This window comes from Argentina anserina, chromosome 5, assembly GCF_933775445.1.
Source record: "Argentina anserina chromosome 5, drPotAnse1.1, whole genome shotgun sequence".
NCBI classification, from domain to species: Eukaryota; Viridiplantae; Streptophyta; class Magnoliopsida; order Rosales; family Rosaceae; genus Argentina; species Argentina anserina.
Window position 1 is genome coordinate 3,440,315 of NC_065876.1, and position 24,609 is coordinate 3,464,923.

General features: G+C 40.1%; 4 protein-coding genes across 7 annotated transcripts; 1 reads left to right on the top strand and 3 right to left on the bottom strand.

Annotated features, from left to right (window-relative positions):
• Positions 1-88: 88 nt before the first annotated feature.
• On the bottom strand, positions 89-1,895 carry LOC126795096 (uncharacterized). Its single transcript, XM_050521919.1, has 5 exons — positions 1,487-1,895; positions 1,300-1,379; positions 933-1,008; positions 475-591; positions 89-387 (listed from the first exon to the last, which is right to left on the bottom strand). The coding sequence occupies exons 1-5, from the start codon at positions 1,802-1,804 to the stop codon at positions 244-246; spliced, it is 735 nt and encodes a 244-aa protein (XP_050377876.1). The 5' UTR covers positions 1,805-1,895; the 3' UTR covers positions 89-243.
• Positions 1,896-2,714: 819 nt separating this feature from the next.
• LOC126796386 (serine/threonine-protein kinase BLUS1-like) lies at positions 2,715-8,278 on the bottom strand. 3 transcript variants are annotated; one of them, XM_050523206.1, is made up of 21 exons: positions 7,934-8,278; positions 7,356-7,610; positions 7,093-7,217; positions 6,938-6,982; positions 6,695-6,776; positions 6,533-6,601; positions 6,190-6,360; positions 6,052-6,117; positions 5,887-5,955; positions 5,672-5,758; positions 5,179-5,528; positions 4,967-5,103; positions 4,770-4,864; positions 4,566-4,604; positions 4,429-4,488; positions 4,204-4,305; positions 4,059-4,110; positions 3,910-3,965; positions 3,529-3,593; positions 3,388-3,439; positions 2,715-3,184 (listed from the first exon to the last, which is right to left on the bottom strand). In XM_050523206.1, exons 1-21 carry the CDS (start codon positions 8,105-8,107, stop codon positions 3,128-3,130), a joined length of 2,208 nt encoding a protein of 735 aa, XP_050379163.1. In that variant the 5' UTR covers positions 8,108-8,278; the 3' UTR covers positions 2,715-3,127. The 3 variants fall into 3 exon arrangements, with proteins under 3 accessions (XP_050379163.1, XP_050379164.1, XP_050379165.1); XM_050523207.1 differs by lacking the exon at positions 4,566-4,604; XM_050523208.1 differs by lacking the exons at positions 2,715-3,184; positions 3,388-3,439; positions 3,529-3,593; ... (3 more) ...; positions 4,429-4,488; positions 4,566-4,604 and adding an exon at positions 4,607-4,696 and having other exon boundaries at positions 7,934-8,277.
• A 1,510-nt stretch (positions 8,279-9,788) lies between these two features.
• On the bottom strand, positions 9,789-10,863 carry LOC126794779 (uncharacterized). Its single transcript, XM_050521556.1, has one exon. The coding sequence runs from the start codon at positions 10,805-10,807 to the stop codon at positions 10,052-10,054; it is 756 nt and encodes a 251-aa protein (XP_050377513.1). The 5' UTR covers positions 10,808-10,863; the 3' UTR covers positions 9,789-10,051.
• A 10,367-nt stretch (positions 10,864-21,230) lies between these two features.
• Positions 21,231-24,582, top strand: LOC126796286 (metal-nicotianamine transporter YSL1). 2 transcript variants are annotated; one of them, XM_050523075.1, is made up of 8 exons: positions 21,231-21,346; positions 21,501-22,162; positions 22,242-22,414; positions 22,507-22,601; positions 22,688-22,822; positions 22,907-23,096; positions 23,201-23,312; positions 23,467-24,582. In XM_050523075.1, exons 2-8 carry the CDS (start codon positions 21,799-21,801, stop codon positions 24,387-24,389), a joined length of 1,992 nt encoding a protein of 663 aa, XP_050379032.1. In that variant the 5' UTR covers positions 21,231-21,346; positions 21,501-21,798; the 3' UTR covers positions 24,390-24,582. The 2 variants fall into 2 exon arrangements, with proteins under 2 accessions (XP_050379032.1, XP_050379033.1); XM_050523076.1 differs by lacking the exon at positions 21,231-21,346 and having other exon boundaries at positions 21,409-21,662; positions 21,784-22,162.
• The last annotated feature ends 27 nt before the right edge of the window (positions 24,583-24,609 follow it).

The window sequence follows — 24,609 nt, forward strand, 5'->3', positions numbered from 1 at the left end:
ACTTAGTAAGAAAATAGTTGGGTTTTGGTCACATTTCACAATGCCACCCAAAACTTGGCTATATACAGTGAGCCATGCTCAAAGAAACTTTAGATAATGACTTATACTGTAAAATTGGTACATATAAAATTGTAAATGAATCAGGAGTGTGCTAAAATCAAAACAGTATGAACCTAAACAATCAGAATACATATGCTGCATCGGATACCTTCATATCCCTACTGCTACTCACATTAGTACATTCTACTGTTTGCTTCTGCCATTGTCATCCTTATCTTCCTGTGCGTCACGGTCTTGTAAGGTCCTTTTGTGAACTCCCCAACCAGCAATTTCGTTTCTTGATTGCTCTTGGCCAAAGGGCAGGTTCTTATTTTCTCTTTCCCTTCCCTGCAGACAGCATTAGAACCTTTCTTAAACAAGGACATATATTATATCTAGCATATATTAAAACTTCTTGGCAGGCAAAGTAGTTACCTTCTCTGAGGCTCCTTGATGCCCATCTCTTTTTTTGGTCATGGAGGGCATATGCTTTGCAGCTTCATTAAAGAATTGAAATCCCCGAAGATCTCCATTTTTAATACTTGCTTCCAGCTGCGAGGGGAAAGATTTGGAATCTCAAGAATGTTGCATCACTTGCATGAAAATGAAAAATTAACTAAAACACAGCCAAAATGCCTGAAAACCATTGGTCTAACTACTCCCCCAAACGGCCAAACCACTTGCCAGCCTTACGAAGGCTTATACTTGCTTGATGTAGCTTAGAAGTGTATAACTTTCATTTTAGGTACAAAGTTTCATTATCATATTGCATTTTCCCCAAATCCATTTGAAGGTACTTTCTGCTAGACTAGTAAACTATACTGCACAATGATAAAGTATGCAGGTTGAAGTGTTGAACTGGGTAAAAAGAACAATGGAAGGTCTTATCATACCTGGATATGAATAATGCAGAAAACAATGCTAGCAATGGGCAGCCAGCTCTCCTCCGGAGACAAATTCAAATTCGACCTAATACACCAATGGGAAAGTTGAGCAGTTGCATCAGTGCCAATATACTTCAACCAATTAAAAGCATTTTACACAGTACTAGACAGTATCATTAACCACTTATACAAGCTCTTGGTCATCCGTAGGACAAGTACTCTACAATGTTCACAAAATCGGCAAGCATATGTTTTAGTATTCAATTTCTCAGCACTAGAAACACAGCAAGTACAAACTAAACATGTGCAAAATGAATGAGGTGGGCAAATCATAGCATTCAAGATCATTCAGTATAGGGATGTGAGAATTACAAACCTGATGTAGGGGGTCAAATACGCAAGTGCATAAACTGCATAACGTCTCTTCCCAGTATCCAACCAAGCAAAAACCCAACTCTACCATAAAACCATGTCAACCCAACAAAAGCCACAAAACACCCAATCAATAAAAACACGACAACTTCCCAAACAAAATAAGCAAAAGAGTGTTTTTTTCTTTGTACCAGCCAATTGAAGTAGGGAATGAAGCTAACAACCCCCATGACAGCGAACCTGGCATCAGTGGAATCAATACCGGAGCCAGCGTCAGGATCATCGGCCGGAGCAGTGACTGGCGGAAGCACCAGGGACGATAGCACGCACGCGCCGATAGCGGCGGCGAAGGGCGCGTCGTGCGAGAACTCGGCTCTAAAGGTAGTGTATTTGGTGAGCTTGGTTTGGCTTGGAAAGTTAAAAGAAGAGGGTTTGAGGGCGGAGAGGTGAGGAGGACGATGAGGAGGTTTAAGAGCGTTGAGAGAGTTGGAGAAGTGGATTGACACCATGGTTTTGTCTTTGGTTTTAGCTGTGTTTACATGAGGCCACTCTCCCAATCTTAAAGCTCTTCCACCCTCCTCGACTCTCGCGCGTTTTGGGAACAGAGGCCAAACTACAACAGTTTTTTTTTTCGGCAGATACTAATACTATTACTAATTGTTAAAATTATATTACGTCTTCTCAAAAAAAAAAAGTATATTACGTATGTATCAATACTACAGCATCCAGTAGATTTCTTTCCATTAGCATCTGATATACTTGCATCCGAATCGAGTATCTTCGGTGTTTCCCTTTAGATCCTTTAGATTTCTTGGATTAGATGCTAATGGAGTTATTCTTACGTCCGCATAGAGTAAAAATCGAACTCACGACATCCTAATTTAATGATTTTCATATTGAGAGTAAACAACTCACGAATCAAACTCTCATGTTTTCTCTCGACAACTCACAGATTGAACTCATAACATCCCAAATAAGGAGCCTATGACAGTTTATAATGATAATTAAAAGTTGATTCAATGTATGATTTAAGATCATACATTTGCATTAACAAAAACATGCAAACAAAGAATTTCGGACGTCCACATACATACCGGTACAGATACATGAATGACTTTTGGGTACGAGAAATTTTCACAGAACGTTCGGGTAGCATTTAAGGAGCTTATTCAGTAGCAAAGGAAGTATGAAACTGTTAGTGCTATTCTATATTGTAGAGTTGAGACACGCGGCTTGTTCTCTAGCACATAGTTAGTATCATCTATTTTCAGTATTGTATAAATGGTTCCTTCTCTCTGTATTATGTTAACAATCGTGTTCTCTGGTAATAGCAATATCACAATTCTATCTCTGTATCTTCTTCTTCTTCACCTCAAAACCCTAGCTTGCTCTCTGTTGCCATGGCTATCAGAAACAAAGTAATGAACAAACAATCTGTTCTGTTCTACCGACATCATATACAAGCTCACTGATCCAGTTTGGGGAAAAATAATGACACAATACTTAAAGGTTTCAAATAACAATGGTATACAAATCACAACCCTATTGTATAAATATAGCTTCTTTCTTTTGAGTCTGGCTATATGCTTATGTCTACTGAAACAAATATGACCGCCAGCCTGAGTTGGATCACTGCAGAGGCCCTATTTTTTTCAATTCAAATAAAGCATGATCCATGTGAATTCCCATTCGCCATACACAATTCCCATTCGCCATGATCGAAAAAATGGTGGAGAACAGATTCTGTGTGATTTACAGTTCTTGCTCGGATGTACATAGTGGATCCACTTTACACTAATCACAAGTACGGGTTTTCAGGCACCCTGCACCTATTATCTTTTGTCCCCATTTTCTTCTTGCTCAGATACAGCATTTAGCTGCTGTTCCAACTGGCGCAGAAAACGTAACCATTAATAAGGCATAAATGGGAAAATAATATTAATAAGCAACGGGCATGCCAACTATTATTGCCGTAGTTTCTTGAATATCTGTACAAGAATCTTAGACTCGACCAGAATGTTATATGTGATTCTCGCATAAGATTGAGGCAAGAACATTTTGGTTATAATGTATAAACCATTGAGCAACTCACTTGAATGTGTCTCATCTGTTCAGCACCCAGCTCCTCATTCAAGTTGTTCATCCTGTAGGGAAAAGGAGATAATCGGATTAACAAGCAGAAAGGTGTAATCAGGATTTCACAAGTATTCTGTTTGGGATTAAGATGACTAACCTTGATTGAAGCTCCGATATCTTAAGGAGCAGTAACTGCTCCATTTCAGAACCTGCAGGTTCCACCTGTTGATAATGCAAAGTAGTAAACATATAAAGTCCGTAAAGGTAATGTTTAATCACTAACTATCAATCCAGTGGAGCTCGAAATGAATGATCAAAGCAAATCGGTTTTCCAGTCAAAGCCGAGAATACTTCTTTCTTTTCATTTTTTATCAATCATTCATAGTAGCCTGAATTCTTCCAAATGACCGCCATCCACCATTATTTGGGGGAAAAAGCCAATGGAAGCAGTTAAACAATCAAATCAATTTATATCCCTCTGCAGATCATAATTATATTTCGTATAAGAACAACTGCGACAAAAATAAAATAAGCTTACATTTCCATTGTTCTCAGAACTGCGGGGCAGGGGAGGCAACTTTCCATTTTGGGTAGCTGAAACAAAATAGAATATGTTAATACTCGGTACTGTGAAGTTGCTGGTAAAACTAATATCAAGTATATATAATAAATATATTTTCCGCTCACCCTCTACTGCCTCAGCTGGTTGTAATATACTCAGCAAATTCCCAATAATATCCTGTAATTAATAGAAATAAAAACGTATAACTTTTAGCTTTAGAAATCAACTCACTGTATCTATGTTGGAATTTTTTTTTTTTTTTAAATCTACCTGCTGAATTGACAACTGCTGAAAAAGATTATGAAGGTGAGGTAGAAGTGACGCAGGAACGTTGCAGCTGTTGTTCAACTCCTTGGGAGAAGAAATGACGGGCTGAAAAATAAAAAATGACATAATTGAAAGGACAGCTGAAATTAGCAGTTGTTGGCTTTTGATCCAGCAAGAATTTGAATGAGAGAGAGAGAGAGAGAGAGAGAGAGAGAGTAGAAAACCAACCATTTGCCTAGATTCAAATACCCAATCACCAACGCTTGCAGACTTTCTAAGAGGCGATCCCTAAAATTACAGAAGGAGATCATAAGTTAAATTAAACAAATTTATATTGAAGACTTGAGCACATGTTTGCCACCCACCTGTGAAGAGCGACGTACTACAGTACTTGATGGAATATCCTATGGAAATTTTTTGTTTATAAGTTAGTGACTGAATAATGGAATAACATACCATAAGAACAAAGCCTCACTACAGTACTTGATGGAATATCCTATGGCAATTTTTTGTTTATAAGTTAGTGACTGTGAATAATGGAATAACATACCATAAGAACAAAGCCTCACCTTAACAAGATCTAAATTTTCTGATGTCACTGAGAACCGTCCTTTTATTTGCACGAGATTAGCCTTTGACTTGTCATCGAAAGAATCTCTATATCCTATGATAGATAAGCCATTTAGTCCCAAAGAATCCCAAGTGAATTATACTCATAAAAGTACATGAGTAATTTTAGTGATCCTTGAAGCATAATGGTCATTACCTCCTGAAGATTTTATAGGAGCTGATAAACTATTTGCTGAAGCTCGATTTGGAAGCATCAATGGACCACTAAAGCTTGGTGTTCGTCGTACTTCACTTTTAGCTTTCTCGACAGCTGATTGATTTTCGTTATTATTCCTAAGAAAAATAGAATATCAGTCACCATTCATGAACGATATATTAAACACAGAGAGAGAGAGAGAGAGGACGAACTTTTCAAAAATATATCTGGCCTCTGATAAGGAATGATTAAGCACAGCACCAGGTGTGAGTGGGCCACTACGCGTCTGACGACTTTTAACAGCTACCGTTTTAGACTTGGGCTGTACCATGTCTGTTTCTGATGTAGAAGCTGTTGCTTCAGAGCTTGGTCCAGTTTTCGTCCAATCTGTCACTTGTTGACCGCCAGATTCCAATAGATCGCTTTCAAGAAGCTTGCCCTTTCTGTTTGCACATTCAGCCTGTTGTGACTCATCACCATTTATTTTACTTTTGCAATCAGTCCAAGGTGGTTCATTATTTTCCTTCAACTTTCCTAAACTGGATTTCCAATCAGTTGCAACCTGCAGGCAATCAACAAGAAATCATTTTTCCGCGACAGAATGTAATACAAAGGGAGAAAAACTCAGCATGAACAGAAACTAATATACTTGAACTGCGCTTTAAACAACATCCCAAATGTCTCAAGTTTAAAACAAATGGTCACCTTATAACTAAAGGCTTTTGACTTTCCGTCTTCGTCAATCATTTCTGAAAAATCATCGTCGTTGTCATCATCATCATCATCCCGCACCTAGCAACAAAGACAAAGATATAAACTCCGCTTCACTCATTCATAATCATATAGCGGGTGACTACGACAAATAAATACTATCTTTCCAAAGACATGTCAATATTTCCTACATAACAAATGTAGCATACCATGGACGCTTGAGCTTTTAAATCCTCAACGTCAAAGTTCCAAGCACTAACCCCTCGTTGGTACTCACTCTGATCAAACAAACGCCAAGATGTTACTAAAAATTTTTGCACAAGAAGAATTCATCACGTGATTTTTCTATGAAGTTCACAAAACGAGGCTCAGACCTGTGACATTGCCTCTTGCTCTGCTGAAGGCATTTTCTTCAAAGCCAATTGTGCTGCATCTTTAAGCTGCAAATTTGCAGCAATTTATCAGCACATATGAAAGCAAAGAAATGGTAGAGAGAAAGTTGGAGAGCTAACCTGGAGAGCTTTTACACGATTCCAAAGTGGTGGCAGATCTGTAAACAATTTCTTAAGAGAAATCTCCGGAGGTTTTGCAGTCTTGAAAAAGGAGTGTTTCAACAATTTTTCTGCTGTTGGTCTCTTTGTTTGATCTTTTACGAGGCACATTGCAACCATTTCTTTAAAAGACTGAGCGCAACTGGAAATCCTCTAATTAGAATATTATTCAGGAAGAGAAATATAACAAAGGGAAGCAACAATGGTGACCATTGCATATCAACACACAATCAACTGATATAGGCATTACCTACTTTAAACACGTATATCAATATCACTCTCTATCTAAAAAGAAAAACCTTACCTTGGAGAATTTTTTATCGCGATCATAATCAAGTCCGGGAGGGGCATTCTGTATGGTCATAAGGAGAACCTATGAGAGCAAACACAGAGTTAGGCATGCGAAAATTTCAAAGAAGAACTGCCTTATATTAAACACATTCTAGTGAGCCTTTTGTTGAAGTACCTTCATGGGAGGATATTTTGAAAATGGTGCATGACCATGTGCCAACTCCAATGCCGTTATACCAAATGACCAAATGTCGGCCCTGTAAACAAAAAATAAAACATTAAACTCCTGCTTCTTTGTTCCACATGGTAATGAAGATAACAAAAACTGATGAGACTGAATTTGCCAAAAAAAAAAGTAAGTAATAAAACCCTCTGATGCAATAATCTACACGTGTATACACTATGAAATGAAACTCACTTGGAATTGTATCCACTTCCTGGTTGCAGTACCTCTGGTGCCATCCTGGAAATTGAGAACAATTTAAAATTTCAGATGCATAGATAAGAGAAATATTTGCATAATATGTGGCAACAAAGAGTGATTACTAAAAACTTTGGCGATTTTACACTTACCAGCAAGGTGTTCCTACAAAAGTATTTCTCGACCTTTGCCTATCACCTGCATCAAACATGCATGCCGAAACACCAAAGTCTGCAAGCTTCACCATCCCATTAGTATCAAGTAATATGTTTCCAGCCTGTATCAAACAAGTTCAAAACAATTGCAAGTGAGATAGCATCGATATGCAAAAAGGTTCAGAAGGGTAGTCTGGAAAAAGTTACAAGTATATTCCCACTAGCAAAACAATATTGAAAAATAAGAGTTTATTACGAACCTTCACATCTCGATGAATATGACCTTGTTTATGAAGGTAAACCAAAGCCTTAAGTGTTTCCTTCAAAACGGAACCAATTGCAGCCTCCTCGAACCCATCCGGATACGCAATTTGCATGAGATGTAGACAAGAACCCTCGGCCATGAATGGCATGATCACCCAAAGGTTCCGTTCCACGACAAATGAACAATAGGACCTTACAACATTAGGATGATCAATCAAGTGCATTGTTTGCGTCTCCCTGCGTATTTCATCCTACGAAAGATACATAATAGCGTATCAAATAATGGGTTCTCAACTGAGACAGTGTTGAAACACTAGAACATTAGTTCCGCAGACAAATCTTAACAGTTGCAAGTCAATAGCATCTGCAAATATTATCATTCATGAAATATGAGGATCTGAGATGCGGACCTATCCCAAAATAAACCCCTAACAAATCCAACATAGAACGCATTTAGAAATCTAAGCCTACCAATCCAGACCACCTCCTAACATATCTTCGAAATTCGCAAATCCGATCACAAATCTGTACACCAATCCATCAAAATGATTCCGGGGAAAAAGAAGAAACTCACAAAATTGTTATTGCAACGATCAAGATCCAAGCATTTAACGGCGACGACTTCATTGAAAGGGAGATAGATCGCACGATAAACAGTAGCGCTGGCGCCGTATCCGACCTCTTCCAAAAGCTTATAATCGCTGGAATTAGCAGAGTAAGTTCTGGAATTACCTCCCATCCTCCCCATACCACACACCACGCAGCTTCTTCTTGTTTGGCTCTGTCTGACACTGTGTGTGTGTGTGTCTCTCTCTCTCTCTGTTTCAAGCTTTGTGGCTCTTCGATGATAATTATACGGACTCGTTGACCGCCATGAGAAGCGCTTTGGAAAAAAGAGAAACTCAAAAAAAGGCAAACAGGAACTGGCTGGGTTTCACTGCATTGTGTTGGGATGAGAGAGAGAGACACGAGAGACACGGGTGCTGACGTGTTGGGGTGTTGAGAGGTGATCATGATCTCGCCACGTGGATGGGTCGTTTTAACGGACGGCTGGGTGTTTCCCCTTCGGTAAATCTTTGAGCTCGCCTGAGTTGTCAAGTTGGGGTAATAGTACTATTACTGCAGGTAGGTAGAAACCCCTACATTTAGTTTTTTCTTTTCTTTTCTTGAGCAGAAACCCCAATTTCTATGACTTGAATTTTTGAATGAGTTCAAAACGATGATATATATCAACATTTTCGTGGTACACCCTTGGTTTGATTATAAAGATGGTTGAAGGGTGATTATTTTATGTAATCAATAATTGTAACTGAAAGTATGATAATAGTACACAATTTTATAATTCGTCGTGAAATTGAATATGTGTTACTTATTAGTTGCTTTAAAATTGACGCTACGTTAAATTTTGATTGTAATTAGTGAATTTACAAATTGTCGTACTATATACAAACTGTGAAAAGAATAAGTACGTTTGAAAGTAGAAAGCTTAAATAATAATAAAAGTATGATAATTTCTTGTGTACATTTTACCTTAGTAGTTACACACTTACACTAGTACTTTGTATAGTTATATTGGTAACATGAACTCTTACAATGAAAAATTGAGTTTCACTCATATGTTAGTACCACATAGTTGAGAGAAAAATAGTGGAGGCACCGTCGATGGTCGCGTGTAGGCAGCCTTGTGATGGAGCTCCAAGTCTCTTGAAGGTAGGGTTCCATGTCTTCTTAAAGGTGGTTAGAGGGGTCAGCATCGAATGGATCTGGGCTTGAGGATGTCGGTCTTTCTTGTTGGCATGGCGCAAGTGATTGATGGAGCCAATTTTGGGAGCGGCACATGGCTCTATGGTCAAGCGGGCGGTTTTGGGCTTGACGACATGGAGGTGCTCTATGAGGTTTTATGTGTCGTGCTCGATAGATTGGTAACAGGGGCAAGGTTAGGTCGGTGTGAATGGAGACGTGCTGCAAATTGGCGACGCTGCCTGGCTGAAGCAAATTTGAGAGTTGTCAGTCAGTCAGTTTGTCAGCTTCATTCCTTGTTTTAGGTTTGAGATTGACATTTTCTTTTTCCTTATATTGGGTTTCATTTTTTAGTATTTGCACTATGACTCTTTGTCTATCCTGAAAAAGTGATAGCGGGTGGATGTGTATTAGTCCGTCTTACTGTGCGCTTATGAATCAATAATTCATTTCAAAAGAAAAGAAAATAATTCAACTATCACATGAGTTTTAAAATGACCACCAAAACACGACCATTTCTCGATTAAAAAGTAGTTGATTAGCCGACTTTTTACCATAGTATTACCTTGCTTCAAAAGGTTTTCACCAAGGTATTTTAGTTCTAGTAGTCCATGGGTGGTTTGCATTAACATAACAAAGCTTTGTTATTAGGAGCTGCGAAAGAACTACAAGTTCTGCAAAACGCAACAGAAAGCCAAAGTCGCAAGCTATAACCCAGAAGAACAAAGATGCCCAATGGTGACACCAATCACCAATGCCTTTGATGCTTGGCTCCAACCCAGACACGCTTTTAGGCTAAAAGTTTGCAAGTGCCCTTTCTCTTTTTTCTGTTATATTGATACAAATGACACATCTCCACAGTTATCTTTGATTCGATCTTTTCATATCATAGAATTTATAGCTGTGCTTTTGCAACTGTACAACTTGGTCTCAAAATTTCAAGAAAAAAAAATCAAAAAAATCTCCGGCGTCTCAAGCTTTTGGACGAGGCCTTAGAAACCAAGTAGCCCACACCCAAACACATGACCCAAAGGCCCACATCCACAGCCCATCTCACTCCCTCCACATCCATTTCCAACTCCTCCTCCACCGCTTCTTCCTCCTCATCCACATCACCAACCTCCACCCAATCCCCACCGTCCATTTCCCCACATATACAACAACGCCCCCCGTCCGATTCGTCGCCCACCTCCGGAATCTCCTCCAGCGGGTGGAACCCACACTTTCCCCGCCTTTTCACCACCATCGCCACCCTCTCAATCATCGTCACGTGTCCCTCCACCGCCACGCACACCTCCGCCTCCGTAACCCCCGCGGCGGTCTCCAGGACGCACTTGCACTCCAATTTCCAATCCTGCCCCTCGTCTTTCCTGAATACCCCCTTCAGCACCTTCTCCTCCCTCAAGTACGCCTCGAACTGGACCCCATCGCCAGCCCGAACCGCCTCCCGCGACCCGAATATCGCCTCCCCCTTCCTCACCTTCGCATTCACGGCGCGGTGGAGCGTCACGAAAGCCGGCGAGTCGGGTCGGATCTTCGACCCGGCAACCTCGAGCGTGGTGCCGTTGATCCTCGGAAGATAAGAAAGAGTGAGCGACTCCGGCAAGGGCTTGTTGGGATCCAAACCCTTGAAGCGGAGGAAGAAAGCTTGAATCCTTAGGGCTTCTCTCTTGGCCTGAAAGCCCGGGTAGTCCGTCGACCTACACATATGGAGCTCCGAATTATGACCCGAATAGCTAGGTTTTTTGGGGTCTCTGTGTGTTGGGTTTCCTTTTATACTTGGGTTTTCCGGGGCAGGGAGCACACGGTTTGTGATGCTGACGTGGACAGAAGGTGTGAATAAGCCGCCAGCTTGCCACAGGTTTCTGAGCAATTCTACGTGCCGCGTTTTGGGTCTAGGGTGTACGGTAGTGGGTGGAGTACGGTGTGATCACGTGGTTCTCGGAGCTTGAGTCGTCGATTGAGGAAGGATGGGTGATTGGACGGCAGAGATGCTGGGGTATTGGCGGTGCCACTGGGGTGGCAGGTGCGTGATCACAATGGGGACAACTGGAACTGGTGGTTTTGTCTTGGAGCTTTGGTTGTAGAGTTGCAAGTCAATTTGCATTCAACAAGGTACTGGCTTTTGTGATATTTTTGTTGGCACTTCTTTCAAGTGGGAATAAGTTGAATAACAATGATGATGATGAAGATATCTCAACCAAAACAATATGATATATCTTTGTAACAAAAACAAAAATCTGCAGATATAATTCTATAATTCTTATATTGTTCCGGGAGAATGATTATTCTATCCTTATGTGTGTCTTAGTCTAAATAGGTTTCCTGTTAGGAGATATATTAACATCTCTGTAATAGATTAGGACTCCGAATCCTACATGATTGTGGTTTTGTAATGCCTATATATAGGCCCTTATATCATTCAATAATACAGAATTATTTCATCCTGAAACACGTTATCACGCACTTTGCCCTAAAACCCTGAACTTTTAGAACCCTAGCAATTTTTTCTCTTCTCCACCGCCAGCTGCCGTCGTCTCCGGCCTCCGGCATCTTCCCGTCGGCGTTCCTCGTTGGCGCAGCCCCTGCCCGCCGCTCCTGCTCGCCGCCGCCGCTGCCCCCGCGACCTCCTGCTTACAGCGCCCGCATCCAGCCCCTGCACACAGCCCTGCCCGCACATCTGCACGCAGGCACGTAGCCCCGCTGCCCCTGCGACACCCCTGCAGCCAGCCCTGCACGCAGATCCTGCCCTGCAGCCCTTGCGACCCCCCTGCTGCCCCTGCACACAGCCCCCGCAGCCCCGCAGGGTCTCTTCCGCATTCGCTCCGCAAAAACATCTTTTTGCCCCGCAGGACCCCGCATCATAGGATTCAAAATTGCTCATCCCGCATATCTACGCAAGAAACGCGAACTGCACAAGCAAACTCTTCGCTCAAGAGAAGCTACTCTCGTCTTCTCTACCCTTTTAGGCCTATGGCCTGCCGAGAACAATAGCCATTTGGGCTTCATACTATATTTTCTTTTCCTTTTTCCTATTTCATTATTTAAATGTTCATTGGCACGTTTTTATTTCTAACGATATTTCACGTGCTCGTATAGGTAAAATCATTACTCGTCGTACTATGGTGATGACATTCATGTCGAGATGGACGATACTTTTGTCATCTACATACGATTTCGATCGTATCCTCTCAAGATTTTTATGTCATCGGACGAAGATCGAAAATGAATTCATCAAGCAACTTCATGCATTACGATCGATTTGCAGAGCAATTTAATTATATGCGGTCTATTTGGCAGACCAACAAGTATGTTTTTCTTAAATTTACTGCTTTTGAACATATATATATATATATATATATAAATTATCGGGCGCTATTAGCCTTTTCATGTCTTCTTTTTCCGGCATTTCTTATAACGCCGATGAGACCAAAGAGGGATATAATTCTCCTCTTGGTCGACGTTTTTCGTGTGACGGTCCTGGGGGAGTCACGTTATTATTTAAAGGGAAGAAATCGATTTCGTGTGGTTGTCTGAGTACACTGCTGTGCGATCATGAGAATCGCCGATATGCATCGATTATTTTGTGACCATATACATCACAACCCTTCTAATTCTGGTTACATACTTGAATAGTTTTGATTATTCAAAACCTATACAACCCTCTTTCTTATGGATGCGTCGTCATCACGACTGTTATTTTAATGTTTGAGTTTTCTTAAACTCATGTCTATAAACGATAATCCCAAGGTCTATGTACTAGGGGTGGGCACGGGACGGGATGGGACGGGACGAGGCTCATCCCACGTCCCGTCCCACTTTTTTGAATCGGGACGGGACGATGGATTTTAAGAATGCATCCCACTCGGGATTAATCTCGGTTCGGACGGGACGGGATCGGGACGGGACGAAACAAATCCCACCTTCTTATCAAGTTAAATAAAAACCTATATTTTTTTTTCATAACAAAGTAACATTCAATAATGAAATTTTAATTAAAAATGCATATTATGTTCAAAATATTATAATTTACCATTATTATTTGAGTTTATATAATTTTAGAGTTATTAAGAACATAAATTAGTTTCATTTTGATACAAATATATAAGAATTTTTAAGTTTTCATTAAAGGTGGGATGGGACGGGACGGGACAGGACGAAGCGGGATAGAAATTATTAGTCCCACGTCTCATCTCACTATTATGAAGTGGGACGGGATCGGGACGGGACGAACATTTTTAGACCTCCGTCCCGTCCCGTCCCTATGAATTTCGGGACGGGATCGGGATTTCCGTTTTTTATGCCCACCCATACTACGTACTCATTTATTTGAGTTGATTCATTACTCTGATGCAGCACTATTTGCTGACAAAAGATCCCAAAAATAACGAATTCTATGGGACACACTTAAAGTGATTTAATGAACGTCTATGACGTTGTATTATCAGAGTTGACCTTGATGCATACTCCACATCCAAGAAACGCATGTCATTTTTGGCACCTGTATCTATTTCTTGAGGGAATTTCGGAGATGGAAAAGTAACATTCTTCCATTCTCAAGTAAGCAAATATTTTGAGCCTCAGGCTAAGGCTCCGCCCGATCCGATATGCAAAATTTTGTTGCTACGGACTTTTGATTAGTCAATCTATTTTGACTATGTTTTCTGCTTACTATTTTTCAAGTATGACGTTGGCATTGCCATGTTTCTTGCTCGACTTTAGCTTAAGTCGTCTATTGGAATTGGAAGTTTGGTTGTGTTGTATTAAATATTGGCATATTCTATAAAATTTCTCGTATTTCTTGTTTACAAGATGGACTCGTGAGAATTTTGTTTGCTTTGGCTTAGCATGCATGGTCAACATTTGCAACTCACGTGGTTTTTAAATTGGCCGCTTTTGGGTTACATGGGACCCCAATAGTACTATATTGTGAATTTGGACATTAAAATTTGGAAAACGGACCTCGGAACGTCAAAATTAACGTCGTTTTCCCCGGTTACTGTTCCGGCGTTTCCGGAACATTTTTCGGCGTTTTGCCTGCGTATTCGCCGCCTTCCGGCCATTTGCCGGCGTTTCCGGCACCGCCATCCGGTTCCTGACGGCGTTCCCTGTCGGACCTGAAGTTACGGCCTCGATACCGGCCGCCGCCGGCCGGATTTCCGACAATCGGTGCTGCTGACTTCCGGCGTGTTTTTCCGACTATTTTTTTGTTGTTTCTCGTCATTTTCCGGCATATGTCAGCAGTCCTTGCTGCCACGTTTTCCTAGTCTAAATTTCACCCGTTTTTGAGTTATTTTGATATGGTTTTCCGGTTAATTTTCCGGTTTTCTCCAAGTCGTTTCATAGCTCAAATGATTTTATTATTATTGGTGACCACCCGCACCAATTGGATGGTTTTTACCACCCAAATTGTTTGGTATTCAACTGCTAAAATACCATTTTTTTCCAACTCTTACGTTGAAGAATGTAGTTCTATTACCATGTGATACACTCTATGGGATTACACATTTTTTTCAATCCCCCCTCTTACAATATCCTACGGCGTATTGTCTAGAGAAGTTCACTGCATCGTTGACTTTCTTAATCTTCATTCTGAGAATGTCCCACCGTGAAATCGAGTGTCTTGCTAATTGCGTAACCACCCACATTGTCTTACGGCGCAGGTAGTTGTTTTACGGATCTCGTGCGAAGATTGTGTTTTATATCTTCGTGCCTTGCTAAGTTTTAAAAGGCCATATATGCCAATGATACATTTTCATCTTGATATTTGTGTTAAGAATGGAGAGGAATAAATCTGTCAGATTTCATTGACAGTAGCTTTGTCAAGCTTAAACAGTAGCTTTGTTAGCCTGCGGACATAACTTTGCTTGCCTGCAACAGTAGTTTTATGTAACTCAAGAGTCTTTGAATCATGGGTTCGGTTTTACTGTCTCCTCGGTTTTGACATGATCATTTTTTGGTCATTTTGAACGAGATATGATAATTTGAGTTCTTTGAAATTCACATGATCATCTATTTTTCATGTTCACGAAGCGATTGGAGGACCACTCACCCATGCTCCACACGGTGAGGCCAAGCCTATCCGTGCCATGCACGGTGAGGCCGAGCCTGCCTATTTCGGCGGCTCCATGGCATTAAGGCCGTCGGTGGCGGCATCCCCTCCTTCACATGAGATTGTGATGCCTCCCGTGTTTTCTAATGCCTATATGGTAATCTCTGATTCCCATCGCTCATTTTGCAAAGCTTGTTCTTTTGCTAGATTTCAAGGAAGCCCTTATTTGCTAAGGCTCCAACCGAGAACATTCCATTCTTACGAAGTATTCAAGGTGACATTAGTGGACCCTATCCAACCGAATGCGGACATTTTTCGGTATTTTTATGGTATTGGTTAAGAGCATCGACACGTTGGTCACACGTCGCTTTGCTTTCCACATTGAACGCTGTATTTGCTAAGTTTTTAGCTATGATCATCATACTAAGGGCTCACCACCATTCCCATCCTCTCAAATCTATTTGATTGGATATCGTTGGAGAGTTCACCTCCACGATTTTGATGATTTCGTTTTGCATATCTACTGGGATCATCGTTAAACATATTATTCCTCATGTTCATTCACTGTACGATCTAGCAAAGCTCGGACTTGGTTATGGGTACTAAACTGCCGATTTTTGCATGGAGATATGTAATGATGTTGCATGCAGCGACACTTATTCGTTTTAGACCTACAACTTTCCAAGCGTTTAGTGCGTACTAGATGGTTACTGGATACGATCCCAACGTTCTTTTCATTAAACGACTATTTGGTTAAAGTTGTTTATGTGCCTCTATTGTAGTTATCTCAATGGGTCTACTTAAAACGATTAAGTATTCTTGTTGGTTATGATTTATGAATCACCAACACTTGTCCGCTATTTCCAATCTACAACCGTTGATCTCTATCTTGCGATATTAGCAGACGGTTATTTTGATGAGACATATTTCCCGTCGTTAGGGGGAGATATGGAATGCTCCCATTCCGGTTTTAACGCCAGGAATTGACGTGGTGTGACACTATGTTTAATTAAGATCTCGCACTACTCAAAGTGAGCAAATGTGCAACGCATTATTGACCTCCAGAAAGTCAAAGATTCGATGCTCAATGACTTGACCGATATTGCGAAAGTGACGAGATCGCACATAAATGCTGTGATGTGCCGGTAAGGTTGGAACTCTCAGAAGATGGGAGAATTTCATATGACTTGGTCCTAGCACCGTTGCCACCATCCCTGAAAGTGGGAAGAAAGCCGGCGATGGCACCATCGTACAATGTGGTGTTGTCGGCGCCCGTGGTATTGCAACAAAAAACAAGGGCAGTTAAGGGTCATAGCTTCAGTCTTGGCTCCTACCTAGATGAGGAGGAGACCATTATTCTCTGGAATCAAAACCAGAAAGAAGCGAAGTGCATAGGCACAAGTATTTCGCCCATCATCAAGAGATATTCTCTTAACATGTGCATCAACTAAGTTTATGTGGGACGCTACAGACTCCTTTTGTTGATGTTAGAGAAGAATAGAAATCTCACAAATTGATCGTATACAGCACGCGCGCGTGTTTAATAGATTGATCTCCCATGATTGATGATGTATTCGTTTATGCTCTTATTTCGTTGTAAAAGCATCAACGATGAGCAACTTGACCGAAGTGGAAAGAATCAATACAGGCTGAACTAGACTTGTTATGTTGATCGTTGTTCGTAAGTGTAATGAGAAAGATGAAGTCATGCAATATATGCAGGACTTATGGCGCAAAGATTGTCTCATTATCCTAGTATTGACTACGATGAGTTATATTCTCTCGTTATAGACATAATTGTTTTCCGCTACTTGATCAGTAGTAGTGTCCATGAAAACTGATTTGCAGCATATGATAGTGGTCATAGAATATCTGTAAAAGGATCTTGACGCAGATATAAGAGTGCCCGAAGGACTTTAAATGCCTCCAGACCACGGAGAGCTTATGTAATTAGATTGCGACGTTCGAGAGAACGTAGTACAATCGGTTGCAAGAACTCATACCCATATGTGTTCATATGAAAGCTAATTCTTGCTTCTCTATTCCGTCTAAGTATAGATGATGAAGAGATTCAATGAGCAATAGATTCATATATGTAAGTGTTGTTGGGACACTATTGCTTTCATTATGACGTGATTACCTATGCGCCTATGCATCGTCATTGGACTTGCATTGCTTCTTTGACATGGGTTTAGTTCTACACTTAGTGAACCAACAAAAATCCTATCCACACCAACGCCGCTAGCAGCTCCAGCAACATCAACGTACACCTTGGTGTAGTAGTCGACACTGGTAGTGTAGAGGATGTGTACGGTTCCGCTTCGGACCAAAATCAGTCTTTCATCGGTCCATTCCCCCATTCTTTTTGCGAAAGACACATTGAATGTGACAAATCAGAATCTGTCTAGTTTCGTATGTCAACTTCAACGAGACCTACAAGACAGCTCGCTCGATGAAATATGGTGAAATTAGTACCGTTGGAAAGGTCTATGTGTCTACTTTCCAGGGAAACCAACCATTTGTTCATAGCTATCATATTGAGTGAGTTATGGCCGTTTTAGCAAAGTAGGGCAGTTCTGTCAGGAAATTTGCAAGTTAGTCAACTTCGACAGAGCATTGTGAACTGCTCTGATCGGATTAGGTTGTGAACTTTATGTAATTGGAAAGCCACGGGTGTCTACTTTACAGAACATTTTATGGTTCACTGATACCTATTTTGACGAAGAAGTTATGGCCGTTTAAGTGAGTGAAGGTCATTCTATCCGAGAATCTGATTTTCATTGCAAACTCTTGTTTTGAGTTGTTATGCAATCTTGTTTCCTAAGATCTAAGTTTGGCTAAGTATAGCATGTATGATCTAAAGATGTGTGGTTAGATTAATGGTTAATCATTAGCCCTAAACTACGTTTGAGAAGTATGTAATGAACGTTGTATACGTTGTTCTTTGTACTCTATGATTATGGCACTAATCAGGGAGAGTTGTTTCGTAGACTTCAGGGGGAGTCTACCTCACATGATGCTATCAAATGTAGACGGTGCGTTGTGCTCTTTTTCCCTTCTATCAAGCTTTTGTTTTTACCCAAGAGGTTTTTATTTTGCTTGACAAGGTTTTTACCGAGGCAACGATATGTGCACCATGCAACCTAGGCATGCGACACAATGGGAAATGTTCCGGGAGAATGACTATTCTACCCTTATGTGTGTCTTAGCCTAAATAGGTTTCCTGTTAGGAGATAGATTAGCATCTCCGTAATAGATTAGGACTCTGAATCTTACAAGATTGTGGTTTTGTAATGCCTATATATAGGCCCCCATATCATTCAATAATACAGAATTATTTGACCCTGAAACATATATATCTTTTTTTAGGGGATAATTCTTATATTTTTTTGGTTAGAAATAATTCTTATATTTTAGATGCAGGATTGGGTGCATTTGTAGGCAAAGTTGTTGATGAAGACTATGATCATGAGAGTGTATATTTAGCTTTTGACATATACAGTGATTACCAACTGAAATTAATCTACTAGACTTACGTTGTACGCGACGCTAATAAGGTCATGTTATTTTATGTTTGTTAGATAAGACTCAACTCGCGCATGACATAATGTTAGATGAGATATGTGTTATTTTTATTAGATAAAGATTTATAATTTACAACAAACATTAGAAAATATATTAGACTTTTACAACAAACTTTAGAGTTTATATTACATAATCTTCTTGATGATGATATTAAAAAAAAATCTGATGATCGACCACCTACCATAAGTTGTCATGTAAGAAGATTGAGCTGAATACGTGCAAGTCCAAGAAAGTTGTCTCTAAATTCCAGTTGATGGTTGTAGGTTTGGAGCTTTATCATGAAGAACATGACACATTCTTGTCATTGTGGTTTTCATGGATTGAAAGCCCCACTCAGTCACTTGTTTTGCTTTCTGAAATTGGAACATGAAGAATACCATAGCCTACCAAGAAGAGTGGTGCAGAATGCAGCTCCATCATATCCATGGATAGCAAGCCAACCCATATAGCCTGCAAAAGCAGATGAAAGGGGACCATTTTGCCATATATTATGTACCAATCTACTCGAATACCAGAAAGAAGTCTAGCTCAAAGTAAAAATTAAGGAAGATGATTGACTTTGCAACCCCATGTCTATTCATAAAGATCATCAATGATTGCTTAATCCTCCACTAAGTTTTGTGATCTCTTTCATTCTATCTTGTCATTTAAAATCGACTTCAGCATGTGGTGAAAGTGAAGCCAAACTTTGGCACAATGGGTGAGTTTGCTGGTTTTTTCAATACCTAAAACTAAAGTTCTCAGGCTAGGAGGGCCGGCCAGCAGCAACCTGCCTTGACTTAAACAAAGATTAGATCAATGTTGTTGCTTGAATGAAATTGCAGAAAGTTAATTTTTATCTATATATCAGTTTCGCGTAAATGGTATATCATTTTTTTGTTGGTTACAAGTTATGATTTAAGCTTCTAATTCATTCTTTTTTATACAACTCCTCTCATACAAATGCGTGTCGTAGAGATTACATTGTCAAACTACAGACATTTTCTTCTGAATTCTCAGTTCTTACCAACATCTTGAAACACATCTGTTTCTTGCATTTTCAAGCTCTCAAATGGTAATCAATATCTCATTTTCAAATACAGTTGGACCCCCAGATCCTAAATGGGAAATTTGAGACGACCTTAGAGGTCAGAATGTAGTTTGAATGTGTGATTAAGAAACAGATGGGTTTGCCTAGTCCAGAAAACAGGCTAACATGTTTGATTGTTAAAGGAAATGAGAAAGGAATCCACAAATGTATGTGCTTGTTGGCATCATGCCTCTGTTAGTGAGTTTACATCATTATTTTTCATTATTGGAGGGGAGAATCCATGGCAATGTTATATTGGAAACTTTTAAATGACGTCAACAGCTGACTTCAACCTAGCTATCCCTACATTCAACAGGACCAACCACTGTAAAATATTCCAACGATGATCTTTTGGAGCAAAAGAGCCAAACATATCTGCATGATGTGATCAAGATGCTTTCAAGGCTAGAATAAATAGAACCTACTGAAGAGAATTAAGCTGAGATTAATCATATACCACACACAGTATTGAAGGTTAATCTGAGCTTGTCTGGCTATATAGGTTGGTCCTGATCGAGGTTTCAATCAGTAATATTCCAGTGCCATTTTTTCCGGTGTCAACTTCACGAGCAGAAATCTGCAGAAGGTTCCAAAAGCACAGATGAGGTGAGTGAAAGGCGTGTGCAGGCCTCATGGCCATTGCTTTTTACAAAGAGGACAAGCACAGCCAGCCGCTCACTCTCATTGACTTATCATCCCCATAATCTTCTTCTTGCTAACCATTATATTTCGACTATGATTGATTGCTAAGAAACAGCTCTCCCTGTTTTACAGATTTGGAAAGTTTGTGTGGTTGATATATTGCAGGTGGTATTCATGTCTCGTTAAGTCTTGTGATAGTTGGTCGAAGGATCAAAGTCGAGGTTTTAATGTTTTACAACGTTAGAAACTTAATATTATGATGCATCACGTAACGTGATTGGTTGAGTAGCATTGCTTGTTTGTCTTTCCTGGTTTTCATATTTGTATTTTTTTATAGGTGGTATAATGTCTTGTTAGGATTTGTGATGGTTAGCCAGCCTAAGGATCAAAGTCGAGGTTTTAACATTGATCACGCTTCACAACGTGACTGAATAATCCTCTCTAATGTCATGTTAGGAATTCAGAAATCCAACACAGATATCACTACAAAGAGGTTGAAAGATGCAAGATCGATCTTGTCTCTAAACATGGAATTCGACATGGCATTCGACATTCTTCATCAGACTTTAGTAATCAAACAAACAAGACTGGAAACTAGATAGAATACGAAATTATCTGGTGATACCCTACATGGTTATCAAATACAGTAGAGAATCTAATCACTCATTATACTCAAGAAGCAAAGCTCAGTGTTCTTTGTTTTTTTTTTCTTCAGCTATCATTTTCTACTCAATGGGATTGATAAGTCCACAATCGCTTCCTGGATGGTTCAATTTAACCACTTCAAGTGAACTAGTTTGTGTAGAAATCATCATCAAAGAGAAGAAGGGTCAATGATAAGGTCAGCTAGTAAAGCAAGTGCCTCTGATTTACTCAATCATGAACAAATAGTATAAATTGTATGTGATCAGTAATCCATTGCCATATCCTTATTTAGAGCATCTTCTGCTCGCCATGTTACTCTGTCCTCCTAGACCTTCAGAAAATATGAATAAACAGGTTATTGCTTATACAAGTGGTTGATATATGTATTTATGCTATGTGAACTTGTAGGCTGGTGACAAGACATAGAAGAGGATAACATGTCTATCATTATTTGCTGAGCTGTGGGCGATATATACAGGAAGCTATAATAAGAAGACAGGGCACTAGGTTTTGTCATCTTTTCGATATTACAGATTGAAGAGAAGGATAAAAATAGATCAAATTCAAAAGGTGAGTTCTGTAAAGGATTCCATGCTGATATTCTTAATTTTCCACTGTTGATTATAAGTTTCCCTGTTGCTTAGCACATAAGCTACCCAAAATACTTCAAATAAAGTGCACATAGTAACAGAAGTGATAGCTAGCCATGAACATGGATTTGGAGGCAAGGGAAAAGAAGGAGATTGAGAGAGAGGACATGGAAGATGAGACAACCGAATCCGAAGGGTCATTGGGAAGAATCGATGCATGGACCGAGCAGCTAACCATAAGGGGAGTTATTGCTAGCATAGTGATTGGAAGTGTCTACAGTGTGATAGCCATGAAGCTAAACCTGACAACTGGGATTACTCCTAACCTCAATGTTTCTGCTGCTCTTCTCGCTTTCGTGTTCATCAGAACCTGGACAAATCTGCTGGCAAAAGCTGGATATGTATCGAGACCCTTTACTAGGCAAGAGAACACTATGATACAGACATCTGCAGTTGCATGTTATAGTATTGCTATTTCAGGTATTTGTTATCTTCTTTTAGTTCACTCACTTCTCTTTTCTTCCCTATATTTTTTTGTTTAAATCTCTTGAATATGCAGGTGGATTTGGATCTTATCTCTTGGGATTGAACAAGACGACATATGAGTTATCAGGTACTCACACTGAGGGAAACTCTGCAAGTTCTGTAAAGGAACCTGCGCTTGGATGGATGACTGGCTTTCTTTTCCTAGTTTGCTTTGTTGGACTATTTGTTTTGATTCCTCTTAGGAAGGTACATTCATATAGTATTTAGTTCAACTTCTTTCGGAAAACAGATTAGATAGCTTTGGTTTGTATATAAAACCTACATTTCTTCATATGCAGGTAATGATAGTGGACTTGAAATTGACTTATCCAAGTGGTTTGGCGACTGCTGTTCTCATTAATGGTTTCCATACTCAAGGAGATAAGATGGCAAAGTAAAGACAGCTTCTTTCGATCTCTTAGTTCTTAGAAATTAAATGTAAGAACTGGAACATCAATTGGTATTAATGATCATTTGCAGGAAGCAAGTAAAAGGGTTCATGAAGTACTTTTCAATCAGCTTCTTGTGGGGTTTTTTCAAGTGGTTCTACGAGGCCTCCGAAAACTGTGGATTCTCGCAGTTCCCCACATTCGGATTGCAAGCTTGGAAAAACACGTAAGCATCTTCGACTAATGTTCTGTTTTGTACTAGGCATTAATATTCTCACTGACCTTCTGTAGTTTGTTTTCTCAATTGCAGATTCTACTTTGATTTTAGCATGACTTTTGTTGGAGCAGGCATGATATGCTCCCATCTAGTGAACCTGTCTTTGCTTCTTGGAGCTGTTCTCTCTTTTGGAGTAATGTGGCCACTAATTGGTCAGCTTAAAGGAAATTGGTTCCCTGAGAGTTTAGAGGAATATGATATGAAGAGTTTATATGGTTACAAGGTCTTGTCTAATTCCTTTATGTACTTTATTTAATTTTATCTTTTTACCTCATATAGTCACCTCCTAAGTACAGTACTCAGTATTTTCCATGATCCCTTTCTCAGGTATTTCTATCTGTTTCTTTAATCCTTGGTGATGGTCTTTACAATTTCATCAAGATAATGCTGTCAACCATTGTTAGTATTCATGACAGAATGAAAAGCAAGAACCTTCCAGGTATTATGAATCGTTTTGATTTCCTTTACTTGTACTGATTTGGTAACTCTTCACAGTTCACCGCAAGGATTGAGTCAAATCTTTGTTACTGTCATCGAGACAAAGTAAAATAGTGAAACTAATGGAGTAATGGAACATATTCTTCTCACTGCAGATAAAAATGACAAATTGAAGCCCATTGAAGAGAGGCAAAATGAGATCTTTATCAGAGAAAACATTCCAATGTGGGTTGGAGTTGCTGGATATGTTGTCTTCTCCATCGTGTCTGTTATAGCGATCCCCATGATGTTCCCGGAACTCAAATGGTACTACGTAGTTGTAGCCTACATGCTTGCTCCATCCCTTGCCTTCTGCAATGCTTATGGAGCTGGTCTTACAGACATAAACATGGCCTACAACTATGGAAAAGTTGCTCTTTTTTTGCTAGCAGCATTGACAGGGAAAGAACACGGGGTGGTGGCAGGGCTTGCCGGATGTGGTGTCGTAAAATCGGTTTGTTCTGTGGCTTGTAATCTGATGCAAGATCTCAAGACAGCGCATCTAACTTTCACCTCTCCTAGAGCAATGTTTGTGAGTCAAGCCATTGGCACCCTAATAGGCTGTCTAACAGCTCCTCTCAGTTTCCTCTTGTTCTACAAGGCATTTGATGTGGGAAACCCACACGGAGAATTCAAAGCTCCATATGCCTTGATCTACAGAAACATGGCGATTTTGGGTGTTGAAGGCTTCTCGGCTCTGCCTCAGCATTGCGTGCAGCTCTGTTATGGATTCTTTGCTTTCGCAGTGATGGTTAACCTGATCAGAGATTTCTCGCCCCCAAAGATCGGAAAATGGATGCCGCTTCCTATGGTCATGGGTGTGCCGTTTCTAGTCGGGGCTTACTTCGCCATAGATATGTTCACCGGGAGTGTTATCGTATTTGCATGGCACAGGCTTGACAGCAAGAATGCTGGCATGATGGTTCCTGTGGTTGCTTCTGGTTTAATTTGTGGAGAAGGATTGTGGTCTCTTCCAGCTTCAATTCTTGCTCTGGCCAAAGTAAAACCCCCCATCTGCATGAAATTTTTGGGTTCCTAGAGTACAACAGCACTAAAGCGATATACATTAAGAATACAATCGTATCGAGTTTTTATCTCATCCTAGATAGTATCATAGTAATAAGAATCCACTTTGGGGGGTGATTGACCACCACTTAGCAAAGGAATAGCGGAATGAATAAAGAAATTGATTCCAGGGATGCAGGAAGAAAGAAATTTGTTTGAGATTTTGGTATATCCACCACCAAAGTTTATAAGCT